Genomic DNA, 24,409 nt, shown 5'->3' with positions numbered 1-24,409 from the left:
ATAAGTCATCAGCAGGCTATGAACATTTGGGAGCTGTAAGGGGTTGGAGCACGATGGAATCTTTGAAGATTTTAACTGCTACAGCTCTTAAGAAATCTCTGTATGGCATATGTGAACTATGATTTTTCAAAGGCTTATAGGTTGGCCAAATTTGGTTGGATTTTGATGGGATCATCAAAAGGCACATTCCTGATACAAAAGCTTCCCGCCCATCCCAAAGGATGGAGTGCTAGAGCTTCTCAAAGAAAAGATTGCCAAAATTTGGCAATGGACAGAACATCATATTTTCCCTTATCTTTGTTTAACCTTATTAAAAATGACGTAACTCTTTTGGATGAAATTTTTCTAAAAAACAAAAAAAAATTCAGCCTGAGGCAGTTACTCAGCATGCAAAATTTCAGCACAGTTAAAGTTTGGCAAAGTTATAAGCAATTGAAAAGACCTTACAATGAGAAGTGTTGGGTTGCCTTTGGTAGTGATGCTACCAAACCTGCCTATAATCAGTTCTTTACACTTTCCTTCACCAATCAATCATTTTCACCCCTCAATCATTCTTATTGTTCTTCTTTGAACTCCCACCAACTTCTCTTTAATTTTGGTAATGACTTAATTCCAGTTGTGGGGTCACCAAATTCCTAAAGGACTATTATCTTCCATCAAAATATATGGGCATCAAAGTACATATGTGCATAGCAGGTGTTTTAAAGTGGATAGTTTAAAAATATTTCAGTTTACCTAACAGCATGTTTTTTTTAAAAAGGTTAATTGTTTGTAGGTTTTTGTCAGCTGGACTGCAGTTACTATAGGTGTACACTGGGTAACTTGCACTTTAACTTAAACCAGCTTTATATTGGAAGTTAGAACTTTATAAAAAGAAAAACTTTGTTTTGTCTCCTTAAAGGTTCAAGTTTGGCATTTTCTTTTTTGCTAGAGGGTTGTACTATTTGGCCATAATAGGTTTTGTTGTTGTTGTTGTTAATGTTCACTAACATTTCTTTTTTCCTAAGACAAAAGCATATGAGCATATCTGCAAAGGTTGTCAAAGTTGGGAATTCTGACAGGCCTTCAGATCCCAGAAGTGTAGAAGACATTTTTCTTTGCCTGATAGAGTAGACATTGCTTGTATTATAAGTGGGGTGGGCTGGGAGAACCTGAGCATGTGATTATACTGTCAGTATTGATAAATGCAGACAGTCCACCCACAGGATTTCTTAAGTTCAAATCTACCTGGAAGGCGTATAGCTACAGTTGTTCTTTGTAATTGATAAAAAGTTAGAAGTGTGCACAGTTTCTTTCCTGGACTAAATTAGGAATGTCTAAAACCAAGGGTTTATAAAGAAATGTCTGCAGATGCTCAAACATGGGGCTGTGAACCAAGCTGCTTTCAATGTTATGTCATAACTCGTAAAAGTAGTTCTCTAATTTTTCTTTTCTCATTTTGTGTTTATGGAGGAACTGGTAGTAGCTCCATAATTAAGACTGCATCAGGCTTTTGCCTTTGGCAGAACCTTATACATTCTTTGGAGTTGAAACAGTGGGTTGCTTTAAAAAGAAGTAAAGTGGATAGCACTACTTGAGGGTGTGTGAGAATTTTGAGAGTATTTTGGTCCCTGGCAAGCATTCCTGGAAAGAGAAATAAACAGTAAAAAAATCACACTTTTCAGAAATTTTGCATAGTATGGCTCATCAAATTTTGTCGCTTTTGCTCAAAAACTACATCACTCACCAACTTCAAAATTGACACAAATGTCAACCACCTCCTCTTTTGAATTACCACCCAAGATGTTTTGAAATCTTTTGGCCCTTTTCTTCAAAAATGACAATTTCTAGTTAAGTAAAAAACCACCAAAAAGAAGCTGCTAAATTAGAGAGAGAAAGAGAGAGAGACTTCTCCCATCAAAATATCTTTTGCTTTAAGGGAATATGCACTGGGCTGGGAGCCAGGTGACCCCAAGTTCTAGTCTTACTTCTTTCATGGACTGGTTTTAATAATTTTGCATTTTCTTCACAGTCCTCATTATTGAGCAAGGCCTTACATGCCTATCTTAAGAATAAGGCAAGTATTATTTCCCCCAATTTTACAGACAAGGCAATTGAGGATCTGAATTGTAAAGGGACACTTCTGGCAGAGCTGGGAATTGTATATAGATTGCTACTGTTGCAGGACCAAATTTTATCCATTTAACTACACTGCCTCTCGGAAAGTTTAGGCTAAAGCTATATGGTTGGTTTTGCTCTCTATAAAATGGGACTATTTCTACATACTCACTTCTAAAAAGCACTGTGAGAGACATAGGTGAATAATACTGTCTTTAATTACATGTTCATGTTTTGTTTTTCTACAGAATGATCTTGTGGTTAAGGCTTTAGACTGAGATGCCAGAGATATGGGTATACTGCTTTCTGTATGGTGCGAAGCATATTTTCTTTGTGGTGCTATGCAAATCACTGAAACCAAAGTTTTCAGAGGTCGCCATTAATTGTTATGGACTTTCATTATTTTTGTAATTTGAGTTCTTTTAAAATGATTAATATGTTGTATTTGTTTTGTTAAGCTAAAATTAAAAAGATGAAAATGAATCACAAAATACAGAATAGTTAGCATTTTTTACAGTTATCACAGAAATGCACAACAAAACAGGATTGCTATGCTTTTTATTCCTGTGCTAAATCTTTTTCCTTGTTTCATCTTTCAGAGGCTTATAGTTTTCCACCTCTCCCAGGAAAAAGTTTTAAAGTATCTAGTATGCAATTATAAAATAAAATAATTGATTTGACCTTTTATACATTTCTCTGTCTTCTTCAACATTTATAATGTTGTATTTATAATCCTGTTATAGAGGGGGAAATGGATGTGAATGTTGTCTTTTCTACTTAACCCCTACATACATCTTTTTTAAAAAACGAGGAAATTACAATGAAAAATCCCACTTTATTTAACAAAGTTAGGGTTGTTTTAGGCAATCCACTCAAAATCTTAAAACAATGAAATGTCTAGCTAAAGTATCCTTCTTTAACATTAACTTTCAACTTGCCATCTTTACCACCAGACTCCATCCCTCTATAAATACACTCCGTACACCTCTAATATGTTTATAATACAATAGACATACCACTTTCGGCATAACCGCCACATAATGCAAAACCTTAACTTTGACTTCATACTTTCCCATTGACAAATAACACTTAACCGTTCACTAAGTGGGTGTATTATCTAACAGATAGATAGGTCTGCCACTGTTGCTGAGGTCAGAATTAAGCTTTTGCTTCTCATAGACTCACCTGAACAAAATGGTAGTGGCTTATAGCTCAGCAATGGCCATTTTTGGGAGCTGTTGTCAAACCATCTGATACATTTCTACCATTTAGTGCATACAAGATTAATACCTTCTACAGCCTTAAACCTGATATCACTTCTCAGTTTCTTATTCAGAGCTTATATATGCAGGTGGAATTATGTAATATCAAATCCTATCTCCCCAAAAGTCCCTTCTTAAATACTTTGAGTATATTTAATCTACTCTAAAGAGAGCTAACAGATGGATTTGGCTTTGACCTTGCGATTCTCGTGCCAAGACATATCACAGTGTTGATTCATTCAGCGTGAGTAGGTTTGGGACCTGCTGTGGGGACTCAAACTCCCTGGGAAAGCGGAGTTCAAGAAAGTCACTGATGAAATTCATTTGGTCTTAGGAATGATTCTAAATCGTGCCACTCTTCAACTGCTCCTTCAGCTGACCCTTAAACAGCTCCTTCAAAACCTTTTGTTGTCTCTCTCTTGTTTGAAGAATTGGGCCTCAAAAGTGACATAGAATATTAGATGAAAATGCAGGGAAAATATTCACAGTCTGCAAACATGAATGGTAGTCCACAACTGAATATTTGGGGCATCTTATATGTATATAATTTGTGGGCATATAATGATATAACACAGACACTTGTAATGGGGTGACTAACACATTTATTTTCCACAATCCCATTGAGCTGGAGAATTATGAAATTTGGTACGTTCAGTCTTTATGGACCACTCAGTTTTTGCGTGCCCAACTTGAGACTTCTTAAAGGCATAGCCATAGTTTGACTTCGATTTGGGGGTGGCAGCTCCAGTTAGGTCAACGTGGCCGCGCGTGAAGTGGCAAATTCTGTGCCTGCCCAAGACTTGCAATTTGGGGGACAGAAGGGCAACGCTCCTCTTCCCCCCCAAAACTACACCCATGCTTAAATGGGTTTGCTTTTCAGAAAGTGCCGAGCTGGGTTCCTCTGCAAATCAGGCCTCTTAAAGATGTCTCAAGTTGAGCACTTAAAAACTTCTGATAACTTATATATAAATATGAGAATAAAAAAATCAGGAGAACAATATTTTTGAGCTTGGTTTATTTTTTTTATTGTAGTACATACATTAAACTATGTTTAAAAATGTTGAGCTTCCAAAGTGAAGTCATCAGAAGTTAGGAAATGCCATAATTAAAGTTGCCCATGTGAGTTTGAGTCAGCCCTCTTTCCTTTTGTGTGCATGCATTATGATACAGTGTTTAATGAGACGATCACATACTATTTTTTTTTGATGGAACCCCTGCCTAATTCAGTGTTCACCCCAACTAGGTCCCAGTCTACTCCCTCCACTATGGACCTGCCCAGGTCTGAGTCTTGTCCCTTCTGCATTCCAGTCAGGCAGTTTGTAGTCCTCCACTCTGTGTAAGAGCCAGCAGCAGGAGCAATGAAAGCATAGGAGAGACAGTGGCCAGGAACAACTATTGCAGGCAACGTCCTGCTCATTTTCTACACCTGGAATGGAGCATACTTATTACAGAGGGACTCTTTGTAGAGTTTAGCTGCCAAACTCTAACAAGACTCTACTGAGAATGTGCAAACTGATTTTTAAAGGCTTACTACTTGGTCAAATGCGAACAGTTTTTCACAGGAACATGAAAAGCACATTCTTGGCCCCATGGTGTCTCTAAAATTTGGCAGAGGAGGCACTACTCTAAAGCATGGAGGTGCTAGAGCTTCTCAACAAAGAGGTTGTAAGAATTATGATAACATATGGAATAAAACATATTGTCCCCTGTCCTTGTTCTTGGAAATGGCTCAGTTGTTTTTGCCAAAGCTTTCCAAAAAAATTCAGCCTGAGGTAGACAGCTGGCATGGAAAATGTCAGCCCAAAAATTTAGTTTGGCAAAGCAACAAGCAACTGAACAGAGTGTTTTATAATGGGAAGTGTTGGGCAAGCTTAACTATAGACAGAACTATATGCCCATGATATGTGCCTTACCTATATAATACACTTTATGCACAGTAACTCCAACTAGTATGCTTAAAGTAGGCCAGGCCACTGTTTAGAGCTGATTTATTTACCTTTTCTTGTTAAGTGTTTCTTTTCTGATTGTTAAAAAGAAATTAAACTTTAATCCTAGAGATTGTCGTCTGTTTTATTTACCAGGATCCTGGAGAGTTTGAGCTAATTTCTTTGACACTTTATTACCAATTCAAAAAGTTTGCTTTGCAGAAAGTATCTCTAAGTGTCTTTTTTATATTAAACGTAGAAAAATCAAGCGTTTTATTTGTCGTGTGTGCGTGTAACCTATACAGCTACCCACACATACTCATAGAATACAAGTAAATGTACTCATGATTCCATTGCAAAATTTTGTTTCCAAAATGCAAACAAGTTGCCAATTCTAGATATGAATTAGCATTATATAGTAGTAAACCAATAGCTCATTTATAAAAGCACAGTTTCTTGATTTGCTGCTCTGTGATTGAATTTTAATAAGATAAACATCTGTCAGTTGTCTGACAGTTAATGGCAGCATCAAATCACTTGAGTGACTAAGGTGACAAGCTACCTCGACATGTCAGGTTTTTATTGCTGTCCTTGGCATTTAAGGATCTTGTATTAAGTGATATTTAATGAAGACTCATTCTGTTTGTCAGTTCCATGACACGATCTGTGTGATGGAGGGAATAATGTCCTGATGTCAATTTAAGATGAGAAGATTGCAGTAGATATTACCTGTCTTAATAGTACAGAAGTAGTCTGAGGTGATGTAGGCAAATCAAATTGCATGTTTTATCATCAGGCTGCCAGATGCGGCTTAGGCAAGTTTATGTAAAAATTAATGCTCTGTTACTCAGTAACTGATGGGTGGTAGTTGGAAAAAAATCACTTATGGGGATTCACTACATTCACTTCTCAGAGCAAGTGAATTTCTCTAGTTTGTGTAAGAGTCTATTACTGTCATGTTTAATTACTGTGACTTTACAAACATGCAGCAGTGAACAACAAATCAGTGGGGTTTTTTAAAAAAATGAAAACATCATTTCAGTTTGGTCACTGGAAATTTGTAATATTACTTCAATAAAATACAGTAATAGTCTCCATGTGCTCAAAAGGCTCCTTCAGATACAGACCAACATGTTATTCTCTAGTTCTGGCTCAAGTATATGATTTATTTGATACATATATATATATATTTCTTTATTAAATATTTCAACAAGAAAATCGCGGTAAGAGCAATATTCACTTCTATAGCGTCTGTCATTGCAAAGTGTTTTACAAAAATTGATTGAATAGTTTCACAACGCTCTGGATAGAGATGTCTGAATGCCAAATCCTGCCATGACTTCCTCACATGCTTAACTTTACATATTTGCGTAGTCCCATTGATTTTGCAGGATTGGGGAAGTTTATGTGTTCCAGAACCAAATTTGACCCCAAAATTTAATAATTTTGAATCTGGAGTTTTTCTTCAACCCCGGTAGTCAGTATTTGTACTTCTCAGTTTGGCAGGGTACATGTCCTGGCCAGACTCTAGCTCCTATTATTATCCTGTTTTCATGGATGGGAAAACTGAGACGTACAAAAATGAAAGTTACTTGTCATGCTCACACAGCAAGGCAGTAGCAGAATCAGGATTACAAGCTGAATCTTGAGACTCCCTATTTCATGCTTAAATCCCTAATTTATGTTGCATCTCAATAATGTTTATAAAATCTAACATTTGATTTTGTTCCTGTTCATTTGATATTATATGAATTGCCATAATAGTGAAAATATGTCAAAAAAATAGTACAGGATAAATTATTGAGCAAAAGTATTTTCTTAAGTATTTCTGGATTGGCAAAAATATTTTTGCCAATACTTGAGGTCACGTGCAGTGATATTGGACCATTTTAATTTCTGGCATGTTTGCCACTGTTTTACTGTAGCATCTTTATATTTACTTGAGGTTGCTTCACATTGCAAAGCTAGATCAAACTTATAAATGTTTGATATTAAAATGTCATGGTAGGAAACTATAACTTGGGTTGACGCTTCATTTGATTTTATATAGGGTGGCTTTTATTGATTTGGAGGATCATTTTTTTTCCAGAAAGGTTCTGAAGGAAATCTCTGTTGGAGACCTCAAGCCCAATGAAACAGTTGAAGCAAATCTGGAAGCACAACTACTCTCCAAGCTAGATCACCCAGCCATTGTCAAGTTTTATTCAAGCTTTGTGGAACGAGAGAGTTTCTGTATCATCACTGAATACTGTGAGGTAAGACTTCTAGTAGATTATTGTGAATAAATTAGAGAGAGTGTGTTTCTCAAAATAGGGCTTTTAAAAGACTTAATTCATAACTTATTATTTATTTGCAGTATCACCCACTATTTAGTAGGCACATTCCAAACACTTAAGAAGGATGGTCCCTGCTCCGTGGAGTTCACAGACTAAGGATATGAGTAGACTGACATCAAGGCAATAGGTTCAAACTACAGCATGGCACATTTATATTAAATCTCAGGAAAAACTTCCTAACTGTAAGAACAATAGGACAATAGAACAGACTGCCTAGGAAGGCTGTGGAAGCTTCTTCACTGGAGGTTTTCAAAAGGAGGCTGGATAGCCATCTATCTTGAATGGTTTAGATATAACAAATCCTGCATCTGGGCAGAGGATTTAGACTAGATGGCCCTTGTAGTCCCTTCTAATTCTATGATTCTATGATCCGGGGAAGGGGAATAACAATAGGTAATTTAAATATAAACCAGTTTGATTCACTGTAGGCAGCATAACAGAATTAGGTCTTTAAAAGGAACTTAAATGTGGATAGAATAGGGGCCTTGGAATGAACTCAGGGAGATTGTACCATGTATACGGAGCTGTATGAAAAAAGGCATGGAGGTCTGACAGAAGGACAGATGAAGCTGGGAGCATTGGCAGAGTGGAGGGAATGGGGGAGGATATTATGAAACTTGCTAAGGGAGGATAACTAGAGGGGGCAGAATTATGTAGAACTTTGAATGTGGTGACAAGAAGGTTAAATTTGATATCATATTGGATGGGAAACCAGTGGAGGAATTCAAAGAGGGGAGTTAAATGATCAAACCTATGGGAAAGGAATATTAGTGGTAACATTTGCATGGACTGAACGAGGGGTATTGTTGTATCTGGGAGGCCAGAATGGAAAGGATGCTATGGTAGTAAAGCAGGATATAAAATGAGGGCCTGGATGATAAATTTGGCTGTGAGGATGGACGCCAATTTGTTTGTCCATTACAAAGAATGTTCCTCATTTTTACATGCAAATGTATCTCTAGCTCACACAGACTTGCTATTATCCCACTTCTATTATAAAAATTTATGGAAAAACACAGAATTCTGAGAGATGTGCATCACACAAAATTTTAAACTTCTGTCCCCATTTTTCATGAGTTCCACATTTGGTCCATGCCAGATTGAAAGACATAGATAAAATATATTGTAAGGCTTTAAAATGAAATTAAAAAACAAAACAAAAACCCAAATCCAACCTTTTAATAGTCTTTAAAAAATTTCCATCCAACTCAAAATGTGCAGCTATTCTGGATACTTTTATCTGTAACTTAGCTGTTACTACCTGGCTAGTACCATAAATGGATTTTGCTGGCAAATCACATTGTTGAAAGCAACCAAATTTGGTCTTAACAATTAAGAAAATAAAATTCCATCCAATCAGAAACTAATTTACTCCTAAAAGTATACTTTGTTGGTAATTAAGTGTACTTTTATTGTTGGACCATTTTCTCTCTCTAAAATGTTCAAATTTGTTCTGGAAATGACATAGTTTTTTTAAGTCTTGAGACAGTGAATAACTGTCACTCTATTGATCCAACATGCATAACAAAAAAATTCTGGAAAGTTACAAATAACACTTGATGGGGCATTTCTTTATTGTCAGATACTTATGAAACTGATGTATTAAATTAGGGAAAAGTTAAGTCCAGGGCCTATATTCTTCCTTGCATTAGGGCTACTGTGCTGCTGGTGCAAAGCGACTCTAAAGCCAGAGTAACTGATTAAAGGCACATCACACCAAAGTAGGGGTTTTCTCTTCCTCCAATGCTATAGAGCCTGCATAATGGCTCCTATACTCAGCCCTTTCCTTAAGCTGGTCTAGAGAGAATGGCTGAGGAAAAAGAGCATGGCAGGTACTTCCCTTCACCCTGGCAATCACCGACTGCTGCATTGTGCCCTTGGGGCTATTTGTAACCAGGACAAGTAAAAGCAGCCTTCAGGCTGCTCTAATGTAGACCAGAGAACCAGAAAATGCACTTCTTTATTTGCCTTGCTCTGATATATCTTTATATGTGATGGCATTTAGAACTTTTCATCTAAAAAGTTGTCTTTAAATACTGCCTAAGTTGATGGTGAGCAAAATTTGTTTCCACTTGATGAGTGTTTGGAAGCTTACTGTGCTCTATGTCCAGTTTCTCATGCACAAAACTGCTACCACAACTGGCAGTAATTGGTATCTGTGCTGGCAGGTTCTGAAGAAAGACCAGACATTAAGCTAGCCTCAGAAAATGAGCTAGGCTTTCACCCCTCATTCTATTTCCTCCAAAATACTGTGGCTTTGAACCTTGCTGATGGAACAGTGCTTTGCAAGCTTCCAATGCAGCTAGCTATCTGATGTTGTACCTTTTCTATGAATAACAGAGGACATCAATCCATGGTTCAGTCTGGCACTTTTCATCAGTGCTAGTAACATTTGCAATTATAGAAGGGATGTGTGTGTACACTGGTTTGGTTTTGTGGGCTTCTTTGGTGGGTGTTTCATTTCAAATATTTTAAGGCAGTATAAAAATAGTCATGTAAGTCTGATTTCAAACAAAAGTACCTTGATGAATCTCTGACTCTATTTTGTGGCCTAAAACTGACAATCAGTGATAGATAGTTTTAAAAAACGATAATGGATTAATTCCCCTAAATGACATGATTTTTTTAATACAACAGTGAAATGTAAAATATAAGTCATTACATTTGGAAAATAAAAATAACTTCTCATTTCCTTTCTTCAGTGCAATTTCAGTTCAGCAGGAAATACACATTCCCTAAGGAAAATTATCAACTGTAGTCACGAATGCCTGTTCACATTATCAATCATAAAAGCCAAAAAAAGCAAATCCAGTTTCAGTATAGTTATTACTGAATGTTATACAATATTCATGAAATTGAAATGCCTAACATAGCTTGACATCTTCCTTGTCCTTCGCTTTAATTCCTTCTCTCCTGAACATTAATATACTGACCTTCCCAAACACAAAACAGGAAGAGTGAACTTTTTCAGGGTTTCATGGCAACAAACTTTCACAGAGTTTTTCCTGTGCAGATTTTCCTAACCTAGTTACTTTTTACACAAAATCAAGCTTAAAACAATTTTAAACCATCAAAATAAGGTCATTGGAGCCAATGTTTTCTGTGTGAGGGCTGAACATTATTTCAAAAAGGTTGAGGGCTGCAATCAGCACTTTAGGGCAGATTCGGTGCCTGCATCTGCTCCCCATGCATTGCTCAGGCAGTGCAAAGAGAGTGGAAACCATCCACAGGCCTTCTGCCTGGAGTCCCCCAATGTGGGTGAGTACCCAACAGGTATAGAACTCCTCAGCACCTATGCTTTCCCTGGTGTAGGGACATATTGTTAGGGAGGGTTATGTCAGGACAGGGAGGAGAAGTGGCTGGAGCATGCTCCACTGTGGTAATCCCCATCAGGTGTACAGTCCCTTTGGGACCATAGCCAGCTGGTACAAGTTACAGCAGGCACTTGATAGTGGAGTAGAGAATCAAGGAGCTGTTGCTGGTTGTGGGTTCTCAACTTCTTCTCTTTTCTCCCTCTTCTGGACCGCCCTGCATGGCTTCATGGGAAAGGTGAACTATCCTTTTTTAGGTACATCACAAGGCTCAGGCAGAGTCCATCTAGCTACCTTGTGGAGAAACAGGCAATGAAGTAACTAGAATTACTATCTCCTACCTCCCTGGCTAGATAGCAGATGATCACCAGAGAAGCTGCTGAGAAGATGACCAGTGAAGGGACAGCAGGTGTTTAGTGCTCCTCCCAACTCAGACCAGAGCTGCTCTTGGGGCTACAGGAGAGGCTGGGACCCTACCTTCTCCTGTTGTGAATTAGTTGACTCGCATCGGTTTTAAAACTGCAGGGCATAGTCAGGGAACATATGAACATTTGCATTTGATTATGAATTGAAAATAACACAGTAGCTTTTGCAGGCCACAATTTAGAACCTCAAGGATTACAAGTTTGGCCACTACTGTTATAGGCTAAATCACTCCCACCCAGGAGGAAGCTTGTGGGAGATGGGTTGAAGGGATACAAAAAGAGGGTGATTTGCTTTGCCAGAATGATTGTGGCAGCAGCAGCAAGCTTTGGGGATTTGGGAATAACAAGGAATACTGGAGAGGCCCTCAGGATTTTTACAAGAACGTCAAGCACACTAGGAGGGAAAGGTTTGGAGAGGAGAAATTACATAATTCAAGGTAACCAACTGACTTGTAATGCTCTACTGTATATATTCTTAATCACCACTGTGGTATAAGAATGAAGCACTATCTATTTTCCTCTAGCATCTCATAACTCCACCTGTACTTGCAATTAAAGTAGCTTTGTTGTAGGCAAAGATCTATGAATCTTATAAATTGATTGCAAAGACATAGTTGGACAATGAACTAGAATTATATAAACAGAAGGAATTTGTAACAACTATCCCTGGTTAGAATGGATAGCCCCAATTTTTTAACATAATAACTGTTTTTCAAGAGTAGTTGAATGATAAGTATAAATACTGAAATTTTGAACGGTCTTTGAAGTCTCTAATTGGACAATTATTTTCCTTCTAGACTGCATGTATTTTGAAAAATTGTATTGAAGAGTTTTTTTTAGAAAGCTACACTGATAAAGATCAGCATGAGAATTAAAGGCTGTGTCATAGCCAATATGCCTGTGTGTCTCGGATAACAACTGAGTCTTATATTTTGGCAGAAGAAGAAATGTTTATAACCCTTATATTAAACATGCAAATATCACCCAATGTTTCAGGGTCGAGATCTGGACTGCAAAATTCAAGAGTACAAAGAATCTGGAAAAATATTCACTGAAAACCAAATAATAGAATGGTTTATACAGTTGTTGCTTGGAGTCAACTATATGCATGAAAGGTACAGTAATTTACTTTAATTTAGAACAATTAGGTTTGATATGACAGAGTAGACTTGTATTGGCTAATTACAAATATTCAAATGGAAATGAAACCCTGATGATTATTTTTTATTTGATATAAAACCCTGTACATTCATTTTGATTTAATATAGTATGTATAAAGTAGTGCTTGAATAATCATTTTTCAAGATTTGCAATTTTGCAAAAAAAATTTCAAGACAATGCTATTTTCAATGGTCTGACCCTTCAGTATCTATACTTCTGTTTACAACTTATCATCTAGCAATATTATGATGACCCTCTTTTAGCATTAGTCATCATTAGCAGACCTTTATTTTCTAAGATCCGTGTGACAGCCTTGGGAGAATGGAGTAAGATAAAAACAGTTAATCAAATCTTGAGATTAAAACAAACATTCAGCCTTATTAGAGAGAACACATCTTAAATATAAAGAGTAAAATGTATCTCTGGAGCAACTCCATTAATATCAATGAAGTTACCTCAGGGATAAATTTGGCGTAGTGTTCCTCATTGTGGATATGTGTTTGAAGACACTTATTACTTTCATCAGTATGTCAAAGACTTAACCTAGGGGTAGGTGACACAGGCAATTATGTTGTGAATTGCTAAGTGATGAACATATTTTCATAACTAATAACATAGGATCCATACCACCAGAGGAAATAAATTAGTCATTCCACAAAGTCCCACAGATTATTTCTTTCAAATCTATTTATAAGGTCCACTTATTCTTTTCTGGTCTAGACTGTGAAGAGAGAAATAATGATTCCACTGCAAGGCTGAATGGCTTTGTCTAGGCTAGAGAAATTTGGCAAGCTGACCACTGTTTGGTCCCCCTAGCACACTTGCAAAACACTCCTACCTCCATGTCCACACACTATTGCTCCTAGCAATGTGCAGACAGTTGAACTGCTGTTTGGATTAGATTTGCTTTGAACAAAGCTAGCCACCATTTGATGCTCTACCCAGCCACTCTCAACTGGTGTAGTGTAATGATTTCTGGCATACTAGCCAGGCGGTGCAAATAGTCCTCCCACTACCAGTGCACTGGACACTGCTTTGGTAGTTTGTCTAGTCCACTTTTCACATTTCACTACACGGGTCCAGTTTGACCTGGATGGGATTATTCATATGCTTAAAATTAAGCATTGGCGAAAGTACTTTGCTGGATCAGGACCAGAGTGCTCAGCACTTTGCAGGCTTAAGCCCTAGGAGAGCAGATGGGGTAGAGGGATGAAAGACTCTTTTCTTGGTGACTTTTCAGAAGTTCTGGAGCAGGGAGCCTAACTTTCAGCATCTTCCCTTTTTCTCTCTTTTTCATCAGTTGTTTGCAGCTGTTGGCAATACCACAGTGATGCGCTTGGTACAGTATCCTATATAGATACACCACCCTCCCAAATCCCAGCATATTTCATCCTCCCATACCCAGAGACTTAGACCAATACAAATGCTCATCTTTTGGGGATAACTATCCCCTCCTGTAGGCAGTATCTTAGCAGAAACTGGTACCTTTACCTATACATCTGCTGATGAGAGCATGATGGAAAGAGGTCTCTGCTCTTGGTGCTGCCTTTGAGATTATCAAAGCAGTGCTCTCCCAGCATTTGCTCAGCCCCAAAGTGAGGAATAGGATTGAAATGAAAAAACCTCAATGTTCAGTAAACTACCAATTTTATTTTTCAAACTCCAGTCGGGGATTTAGGCATTTGGAATGTTCATATCCTGGAAAGACAGCGTTGTGTGAAACCCATACTTAAACATATATACATTAAATAAGGGGATACTCTATGTAATACAGTGCAGAATAAAACAACTTTACTGTCCCAGTCTCTTATCTTCTGTCTTTCTTCTCTGACTTTCATCTCTCTGTGCCTTTTGTATCTCAGGTTCCCCTTCATGTGCCTTTTTTTCACTTTCTTCCTGTACAGTATTTTTCTTGTCTTCCATTTGTTCTGCAAATAAATCTTTAAAATTCCCGCTGGTAAATAAATCTTACTTGGTAAATAAATGTATTAAAATACCGGGCTTTCTGAGAAGTACAGTTTAATTCTCCAGTGGCAGCCACAATTTGAGTTTTGAACAGCTTTGTATTTTCTCTCTTTGAGTCGTCATTGTTTAATAGCAGTTCCCTAACCATGTTCAGATAATTTGACAATTTTTATTTGCATTCCTTTTATTGCATCATATATTTGTAATTAGATGCACATTTTAAAACATCATTCTGTACATTTCTGGTATTTCTTTATTATCATGCACCATAAAAATTATCACAGCCAAACAATCGCAAGAATGTAAATATTTCAGGTTTTTAATAAGTGTATTAAGGCATCCATTCTAGATACTAAAAAAATATAATTGCCTGCCTCTCTTTATATAATTATACTGATTTCTTCTCTATCAATATGGAAAAATTGTAGCACATGCTTTTAATCATTGCCTGTTTTAGTGAGAAGAAAACCTGGCCCTAAAACTGGAAAACATGAATGTTCATAATCAATTAACTGCATTTCATAATAAAATTCCTTGGATAGTGTGAAGGAGAATTTTTGCTCAGGAGCCTTTAAACTGGATACATTTATCTACATAGCTGAGCATCTGCCTACAGCTTAGCTGAAACTATTTGTTCGGTGTTTGAAAATTCTATTTTCAAAACAAGATGTTTTTGCTACTTAGAAGGATTTTTGCAATGATAGTACAGATTATAAAGATGAAAAATTTTCATCTTTCTCTTGTGCCTCATAAATCTCAAAGGGTATGATTATCTCACGCTGACCATACCACCTACTGAGTATTTTACATAATTGGAAGTTTTTTTGGATTTGAACTTGACAGCTAAATTGTCTAGAATAAATGGATGTATATCTCATCTATCATTAGTACAACAGAAGAGAGAAATAATGGACTACAGTGCTTAATGGCCTTGTTTAGTTTAGAGAAAGTTAGCATGCTAACCACCATTTGGTCTAGTACTTGCAACACATCATATGTCCACACACAAAATTGCTCCTAACAGCATCCAGGCAATCACACCATTGTGAGACTTCTTTAGAATAAAGCTAACCACTATGTGGTCCTTCGCCTTGGTAATTTCCATTAGTGCAGTTTCAAAATTGAATGATTTTGGCATAGTAGCACCAATGGTACGAATAGGTGGCCGAGTCGGGAACAGCGTCCAGGGTCAAAGGCCATGGGTCCAGCTGCGCTGCAGCAGTCAGGGGCCAAGTGAGAAAAAGCAGCCAGGCACAAGGGGCCGTGGTAGGGCACCAGGGGCTGAGGCCACAGCCAGGAGCAGCAGCAGCGGCTGAGGTTAAGAGTGGGGCCAGAGGCCAAGCCAGGGAACTGCAGCCGGGGACCAAGCAAACAATGGCTGGGGTCGAGGCCGGGGCAAGGAGGGGGCTGTGGTCGGGTGCCAGGGGCCAAAGCTAGGAGCAGGGCCAGGTTCCAAGCTGAGGAACTGCGGCTGGTAACCAGTACTGGGGGGTGGGGCAGGGAGCCGAACCTGGAGCCACAGTTTGACAGGGCCGAAGCAGAACTCGAGGCGGGGCAGCGTTCCCTCCTCGCCCCCTAAGGGGGCTGGCCTGGGCCCTACTGCACCCCCCATAACGTTCCTCCATGCCCCCCTGGTTGAGAGGGCCTCAGTTTGAGGACCTCTGGTCTAGCACTTACAACACATCACATGTCCACACACAAAATTGCTCCTAACAGCATCCAGGCAATCACACCATTGTGAGACTTCTTTAGAGTAAAGCTGATCATTATGTGGCCATTCACCTTGGTAATTTCCACTAGTGGAGTTTCAAAATTGAATGATTTTGGCATAGTAGCCCCAATGGTACAAATAGGTCTTCAACTACCATCCTACGGCGCACGAGGCACTACCTAGATGGCTTGTCTGGTCTTTCTGCCTTCCACTGCACAGGAGTCAAGTTTGCCAGAAACCACTTAGCTCTACAAATAGTTCTTCACACACTGTGAAAATTAGTTCCATAATATTTTCACAGCAGTAAACTTCACTCTGTTTCAGTTGGTAGCATGTGGCAGAGGAAGCCTTATTCAGTACGAGTGGAGTATGTTGAAAAAAGTTCTTCCATACTTTTTTATGAAAACAGATTGGTTCTCTCTACTGCACATTGATGTACGGTATTTTTATATGACAAGTAAAGCTCAAATGTACAGTCTATATGCGCAGGTATATTTATAACATCTTTAATAATACTAAATTTAGCCACATTTGAAACCCACCCTTTGAAATCTAAATCCTGTCCAGAAATCAATGAACGAAGTGAGACATTTTATATAAAAATAAATGTGTATATATATGTGAAATAATGATTAATGTTACTTTAAATAGCTTAATGTTCAATGCTAATTTAATGAATGACAAATGCATGTATATTGCTTTAGAAAATTGCTATAACAAGTTTATTTCATCTGTTTATTTAGAAACCTTTTTAAATACCCTTGCATAATCCATTGATAATTCATTCTCATCTCTTAATGCACTATAGAAACAAATTGTTTACCTATTATTATTGAGGATAAGAACTGGAAAAAGTAGTTGAAATATTAAAATACTATTGAAGCCTTTTGTTTCCATTTCACTAAGCGTAAAGATTCATTTTTCATTCTGCAGTCTATAAATATACAATAATTCCTTCCATTAGGCATTTATTATTTATATTTTATTCTTTGTTATTTGTGAATAGTATATATTGCACTCAGTGATATTACCTTTGTATCTCATGAAAATATTACTTTCCCATGAGATGTGGACTAAATTGCTCAGTTAAATGATGCATCGGAAAAAGTTGTTTTCTCAGTATGCAAAACATTTTAGAAATCACTACAGTATTTCAGTACAGAAAACTTTAAAAATTCCAGGAAAAACTGAAGGTTGTATTTGAAGACAGCTGAACAACAACTGTAGTCAGTTACCATATTCAGTTTGATTTGACATCCTAAGGATCCTAGAGCTTCTGATGCTCTCTTTATCTTTATAAGTGGTTGAAGAATTGGTCTCAATGAGACTACATGCAATGCTAGTAACTGGTAGGTATTATAGACTGTTGTCCTAACTCCATTGTGGGCAGATTATCAGCTGAAAGAACACAGTTTCATATGCCACTGACACCCCAGGAATCAATGACTTAAAAAGTGAGCAAGGTGGGACCTAGATGGGATGGTGGGACATGAGGGAGCCGTATTGGGCAGGTATTAACAAGGCAGGCCCTAGACCAAATAGCACCCCAGGTAAGGAATGTCTTTTGCGCCTCTCCCCCTCCATTTGTTAAACTTTTGAACACCTTATTTTTTTTCGCATATGTAGCATATTTCATGACTTTGATGCATGATTTCCATGCATGGTTTATCCCTGTCATAGAAGATGATAAATTTGCAGACTAGAATCTATAAATCTGTATTTATTCATGCCATATATAAGCAAATTTAAAAAAAAATCATTTTCTCTAAGCTTATAGAAACTTTTTAATTTTAAGAATAACTGAAATGTATTAACCTCAAGAAATTGAACTGTGCACCAACATTGTGTGGACCAGTATTAAATACTGTTACAGAAGATGACAGCCCTAGAAAATGAATCATAGTCCTTTAGTTCAAAATGTCACTTTTCTCTCCTTTGCCTTCGCAAACTGAAGCACAGTGTCAGAGTGATCCAAAGACTGGCCAATGACATTTGCAAGTGAGAAAATAGCTCAGTCTCATGTTGGCCATCATCAATCAAAGATATGTTTTAATTAGCCTAAACTTAAAAAGCTGCACTCACCCCTTGTGACTGTGACCAGCAGCGTAAGCAGAATCGTCAAGCTGTCCATACATTAGGAAAAGTGTCCTTCAGTTCTGCATCATGAATGAATTGGAGAACTTGGAGTGGAGAGTGCTTCCCATGTGGCAAAATTTGACAGATTTTGTCCAATTGTAGAGGATTTTATCATTGACGTCCAAACATTCTCCATGTCTCAGTGTCCAGTGAAGGTCCGTACAATTGTTCAAGAGTGTTTTCCTGTCTGCCGGCTGCTTACTAAGGTCATACAACCCCCCGCAGATCTTTTCATGGTGCTTCATTTGTCCAAACCTTTCTTTGATGAACACTCAAGCAGCGTCAACGAGCAAGCAAAAAAACTCCCTCTTGAATTTTTTGTCCGAGCTTCCCATAATCTTATCTTTGCACTTGTAATGAAACTGTCTCTTCTGATGAATATAAGTTTCCTTGAAGACAGGCCTAATTCCTAAGTTTTCTGCCATTTCTTTGACAGTAGTGATGGCATCTTCAAATCCATTGTCTCTGTAGGCCACAATGAAATCAGAGCAGCTTCTCATCAAAGTAGTAGTGGTCATGATGTCCATCAACTGAGTTTGCTTACAATGTTTACTTGGAACAGGATATCATACCAAATCATAATTAAGACCAGAAATTTGAATTGAAGTCAGTGATCTGGTTTGCCAGGCTTTGCATGTTATCTCAGATTCTGGCCTCGACTTTGTCTATTGCTCCAGTTCCATCAGGGCTTCATATACCTCAGTCACTTGGTACCTCATTGGCCTACACTTATGAGTGCTCTCCTAATGAGAATGTCTCTTTGTGGCTTTATGACCAGATTTGTAACATTGTCTGTGAGGATCTTCCACCTGATAGTTAATGCTAAATACAAGATGTATATCCTTTGCAGTACTCTGTAGAGAGATACTGAATCTAAAGAATATGGCACTGCATCTGACACAACCAGGTTGAGGGAATGGCAGTCACAAAACATGAAGAAAGCTCTTGAATTCAGCGTAAAGATCCTTCTCTTCTCTTCTTGTTCATGCCGTTGTTGTAGCCTTGGCCATAGCAGTCCTGAAGCTTTTTTTTTTTTTTCCCCTCATTCAAAACATTCATAAACAGTTCTGTTAGGTCTTTTCCAGTAGAGTCATCCATAGACCGGAAACAGATAAAGCATTCCTTTACTTGAATACAGTCATCCCCATGGTCAACAAATCTTACTGTAAATGACATCTTTTCACTGTGACTAATGTCGGGAGCGCAGTCCTTTATTACAGCATAATACTTCATTTTGCTAAGCTGCATCAATATGTTATCAAGCACCTTCCTTGCCATAAGGTCAATCCATGCATTTTGAATTGTTTTGCTGCAGTAATGACCCATAGCTTCTTTACAAACTATTCGATATAGGTGATCACTCATGGCATCATTGTGTTTCCCAAGGAGTTCTTCTACACCAAAGACATTACTGGTATGTTCAGTGAACAACTTATCTGACAAACCCCAGAAAGCCAAATTATTCTTTGCAAGGAAGAGGGTAATTGAGATCAGATGCTTGAGCACGTTCCTCCAATCCTGCATTTCTACATTAATGCTGCACTGGTTTTCTGCATCTGTGCATTTATTCAGCTTGAGCCTGGACTTGACGTTGACCAAGGACTTGACCATGTTTCTTCAGACCATAAGTTATTCCAGTAATTGTACTTGGAAAGTGCAAGCAACGATTTGGAATTCTTGTCAAATATTTTGCAACAAAAAAAGAACACTTTGTCGGTTGATTTCAAGTAAAGTAGCCAACACCAATTCAGTTTCTCACCATTCTTAAGAACTCTTTCACAGTGTGACTTTGAGAAATGTCGCTTCTGCTCATTTACTGGAAACATTATATCCTCGATTTTGCCCAGTCCGTTCAAAATTTTATGATCAATATCGGCAGAGTTTAGGATCGCTGGCCATAAAGCAGGATCTGATATATCAATTTGTGGTGTGCAATTTTTCTCACTTTTGTTTCTGCCCTCATGAGAGGCTGATTCTTTATCATTTCTCTCCTTTTCATGTAAACCAGATTCCTCTTTATCATCACTCTCATTTACACTGCCAGGAAAACTGGTTGATTCTCCATCACTTTCCTCACATTTCCATTCCTTAACTTCAGGTAAATCTGTTAATTCCTTATTAATAGGAATTCCATCATTTACGCTTCGCTCCTCAATTTCTTCTGCACTATGATGATTGCTGCTGCCTAAAGCCCAGTCTACGTCATTTTGTTTCAGATATTTTCCCATCAGACTGGCCCCTTGCTGCAAACTAGATTGCAATTGAGCTCTTGAAGGCTTCCTTTGGGGGCATCTTTTATTTTCTATGGGGGGAAACAGAGAGTATTAGGGAGAACAAATGTCTATGTTCCACAGTCCTAGAAAGTCATTAAACATTTTGTGTTAAGCATGGCAAAAGATGTAACAGTATTTCTTTTATATTGTTGCGTAGATAGGGGTTTGATAGATATCTCTGGTGTCTCATTAAATATGCCCTTTATTAGTTGCTACGTGTATTTTAAGACTTGAAGAGTATAAGTACATTTTCACAATTACACACTAAAACAAGGTTCACAATATCGCATCTGGGGTCTCACTTCACTTCAGTTAGTTTTTATATCTCACTGACTGACAGGCGATGCCTAGCCCCTTTTATACCCACGAGCATGGCTTACAACATTCTAGGCAGATCAAGGAAAATGTAGTTCTAAGAAAGTCTGGAAGGTTCCACAAGATTCTACAAAGATCCAGAACATTCTAGGAGGTTACTGAAGAATGAATCCACATATGGAATACCTGAAACATTTTACTTCAAACATTCTATTTTCCCTTTTGCGCTAACAACAAAAACAGCCTGGCTTCCCTCCAAGCTCAGCACCCCAGGTGGTCACCTGTGTCGCCTACCCTAAATCTGGCCCTGGGTATTAACAAAAATTCCTTGAGTCTGTACTTTGCATATAATATAGATAATGGTGATGATGATTATTTTTTACTTGGGTGGGGGGAAGATAAGGGTGTCATAGGTAGAAATTTCAAGAAGTTGAGGAAATATGGTTTCACACAACACTACTCATGATTTATGGTGTTACTTGAATTCCCTGAGAGTGGGTTCTCAGATCGCTGAGGATTCCTCACTTTTTAATTCCTTTGTTCTGAGTCATCTCATGATGATGATTAGCCTTAGATGATAGAACATAGCTCCCTTTAGAGCAATCAGATGGGTAAAAAGAGCAACAGGGTTTGTTCTCTTCCATCAAAGGCTGAATATGTTGCCTCTGCAGCTCACCTAATTCCTTAGATCAAATGACTGAGCACTAGTCTTAAACTGCAATACCTGCATTCATGTGTTTTATGCTACTTACCTAGTTCCCAATCCTGCAAATGTCTGTACATGGATGCATTTCTGCACCACAAGGAGCCCCATGGAAGGCAATGGAGCTAAGTGCAGGTGCGGGGTGTGCCTGTGTACTGTGAGTTGCAGGACTGGTTCCCTAGTTTGGTAGGCTGGCCTTTAATAACACAGTGCTAATGAAAGAAGTGGCTGAGTTAGTGTATTTGACTGTAATTTCCCCACGTCAGATGAAATTGAATTCCCCTTTGTGTTTCAGGCGAATACTTCACAGGGATTTAAAAGCCAAGAATATATTTTTGAAAAATAATCTCCTTAAAATTGGTAAGATTTCCTTTTAGTACTATAGAAAATTCCATCACAAATGTTATAAATATGTAGATTTCAATTAGATGGTATCTAGAGATGTCTAATACAGTATATCTTTTTTCTGGTATAGTTCTAAAACTATGTTAATACTTAGTTTTGCCTATTGCTTTTTAACTTGGGGATATCAACTTTTAATGCACAAGCATTTGAAAAAAAAAAGATAATTTAAGGCATTATTTTATTTTGAACTTGATCTAGACTTGAGAAACAATGTATAACTTCTGTGTAGAAGATTCATGACCAATTGATTTTTCTCCATGTTTTAAAAATTACTGCAAGTTTTTCTTGTAAAATCATTTTATGATGTCTGCTCATGAACATTCATTATAGATAATTAAAATGTACATATAATAATTTAATCTCCAGCCTTTCCTAATAGTTATTGATGGTTCTAATCCCATTTCCAGTCGTTACTCCCTAAATTTACTAATCTTTAAATAAACTGGTTCTTTTTCATTTGAAAATGAAATATTTGTAGGAACATGTTGACAAGTCTTGTCATTACACTAGAACTAAGACGACTCTGGACTCTCTTATTTTTATAATATGCAGTTGTCTTTTTCTCAAAAATTGCTCAATATTAACATTAACAAAATAATGCCCTTTTTCAAAATCTTTTCTGGTGAAAGAATTGCAAAAGCAATAACCCTTTACACTTATAAAACAGTTCTTTCTTTTTTTGTGTAAAAGTGTATATGTTCATGCATTGCATCTGTTGTATTCCCCCAGAAAAGGGGGATAGGTGAATTGACTGTTCTATTCTGTATTTTTGTGTCAATCACAGCCATATTGTTAGTTAAATTCATTAGTAATTATTTTTTTACTTCTTCCAAACATTCGTTTATATGAATGTCATGGTCATGAACGGTTCCAGATTGATATTGTAGCAATTTGATCTAAACTGATCTCAGACTTTCTACTGCACCCATCACCATGGTGATTAGGTGTGAAAATCTTCTACTTAAAAGGTACAGCATGAATAGGCATCAGCAGTGCAAAATTCTCCACAGTGCCCGAACAATATGCCTTGGTCTTGAACTGTAGGAATCACCTCAACAGGAGAGAGAGAGTTCATTCTCCAGTCCCTTTTAATCCTTAGCATCTCTGCTGAGAGTATAAGCAAAGTTGCCAGCTATTAGTGCTGCTTTCTGTGAGATGGATGGACATTAATCCGTGGGGAAAAGGACTGACTCTGTCAAATCAATTTAAAATAGACCAGACAGCCATAAGATGGTAAAAAAAACCCTTCTGTTTACTATTAGCTTGGGCTGCATTTGAGTCGACAGTGTAGAATTGAAAAGTTCTCTATCCCATTACCAATACTCTGAATCATTCAATTACCCTTATGTTTCAAGAGGTAGATCCTTGCTATTTAATTGTCATAGCTCCACTGATTTCAACAAAGTTATGACAATTCACACCAGCTGAGGATCTGGCCTAAACTTTTTAAAATAATATTAAATTATAGAATGTCTTTAATATGACACTCTAAGCTTGGAGTTCCTGATTTGATTTTTAATCTAGATTTTTCTAACCTAAATAACTAGTATTTTTTTTAAAAATACAATTTTATTTTAAGGGGACTTCGGTGTTTCTCGTCTGTTGATGGGATCATGTGATCTAGCAACTACATTCACTGGGACACCTTACTACATGAGCCCAGAGGCACTGAAACATCAGGGTTACAACACAAAATCTGACATTTGGTGAGTTTGCTACATGCTGTTTTGACTGGAGTATTAATTCCTTCATAATGAACAAGTTGATTAAAAATGCATTGGTGTTCTAGGTAACCAACTATTTGCTTGTATTATGTGCTCACTATTTTTTTCTTTTACTAATTTAACTGAATACAAAAGAAGTCAGGGCCACCTGGTTAGAATGCTTTCACTACTCCTTTAGAACTATTCAGGGGCATTTATTTCAGTTCATAGCTATGTTGCGATTTGAAGCTTTGTTCCTCATGTTTAGAAGTAAATAGGCTGTTGTCATAGGACAAGCTGGGCCTTTAAGAGGAAGATCAAGCCCAGCCCCTGCCAGTGCCTGTCTTTTCTTCCAGGTCAAGAGACTTGGTGAAGAGGGGTCAGGTGATTGTGGACCAGGAGCAAGGCCCACTGGGAAGAGGGAGACTGGATAAAAGACAGGTTCTGTTTATTGGTGGGAGAGATAAGAGGAGAGCAGCAGCTTGCTGTTAGGTTTCCAATTACTGGGGTCTGGGAGAGCACCAATAGTGGTTCCCCCTGCAAGAGAACCAGGAAGATCCTGTGAGGTGTTCGAGTGAAGAAGCCTGGAAAAGTACAAGGAGGAAGGAGACAGTAATTTGGAGTGTGAGGACAGACATGCTTTGCAGCACAGGGTCCCAGGACCAGCTCTGGGAGAGTCTG

The 24,409-nt window shown here is 37.8% G+C and overlaps 1 protein-coding gene across 6 annotated transcripts in view; it reads left to right on the top strand.

Annotated features, from left to right (window-relative positions):
* Positions 1-24,409, top strand: part of NEK11 (NIMA related kinase 11) — a 164,677-nt gene that overhangs the window by 38,996 nt on the left and 101,272 nt on the right. For 5 of the 6 annotated variants that reach the window (XM_067561781.1, XM_067561783.1, XM_067561780.1 and 2 more), the window contains 4 exons: positions 7,374-7,539; positions 12,353-12,471; positions 21,916-21,980; positions 23,605-23,731. In XM_067561781.1, the coding sequence (XP_067417882.1) occupies positions 7,374-7,539; positions 12,353-12,471; positions 21,916-21,980; positions 23,605-23,731 (477 nt within the window). Of the gene's footprint in view, positions 1-7,373; positions 7,540-11,626; positions 11,794-12,352; positions 12,472-21,915; positions 21,981-23,604; positions 23,732-24,409 lie in introns of those variants that run through there. The other variant, XM_067561784.1, reaches the window with a different exon arrangement.

Source organism: Emydura macquarii, unplaced genomic scaffold (genome assembly GCF_026122565.2).
Source record: "Emydura macquarii macquarii isolate MOO-44397 ecotype Brisbane River unplaced genomic scaffold, CSIRO-AGI_Emac_v2 contig_2422, whole genome shotgun sequence".
In the NCBI taxonomy this organism is placed as follows: domain Eukaryota; kingdom Metazoa; phylum Chordata; order Testudines; family Chelidae; genus Emydura; species Emydura macquarii.
Note: the sequence above shows the minus strand (reverse complement) of the source record. Positions and strands in the feature narration are given on the sequence as shown.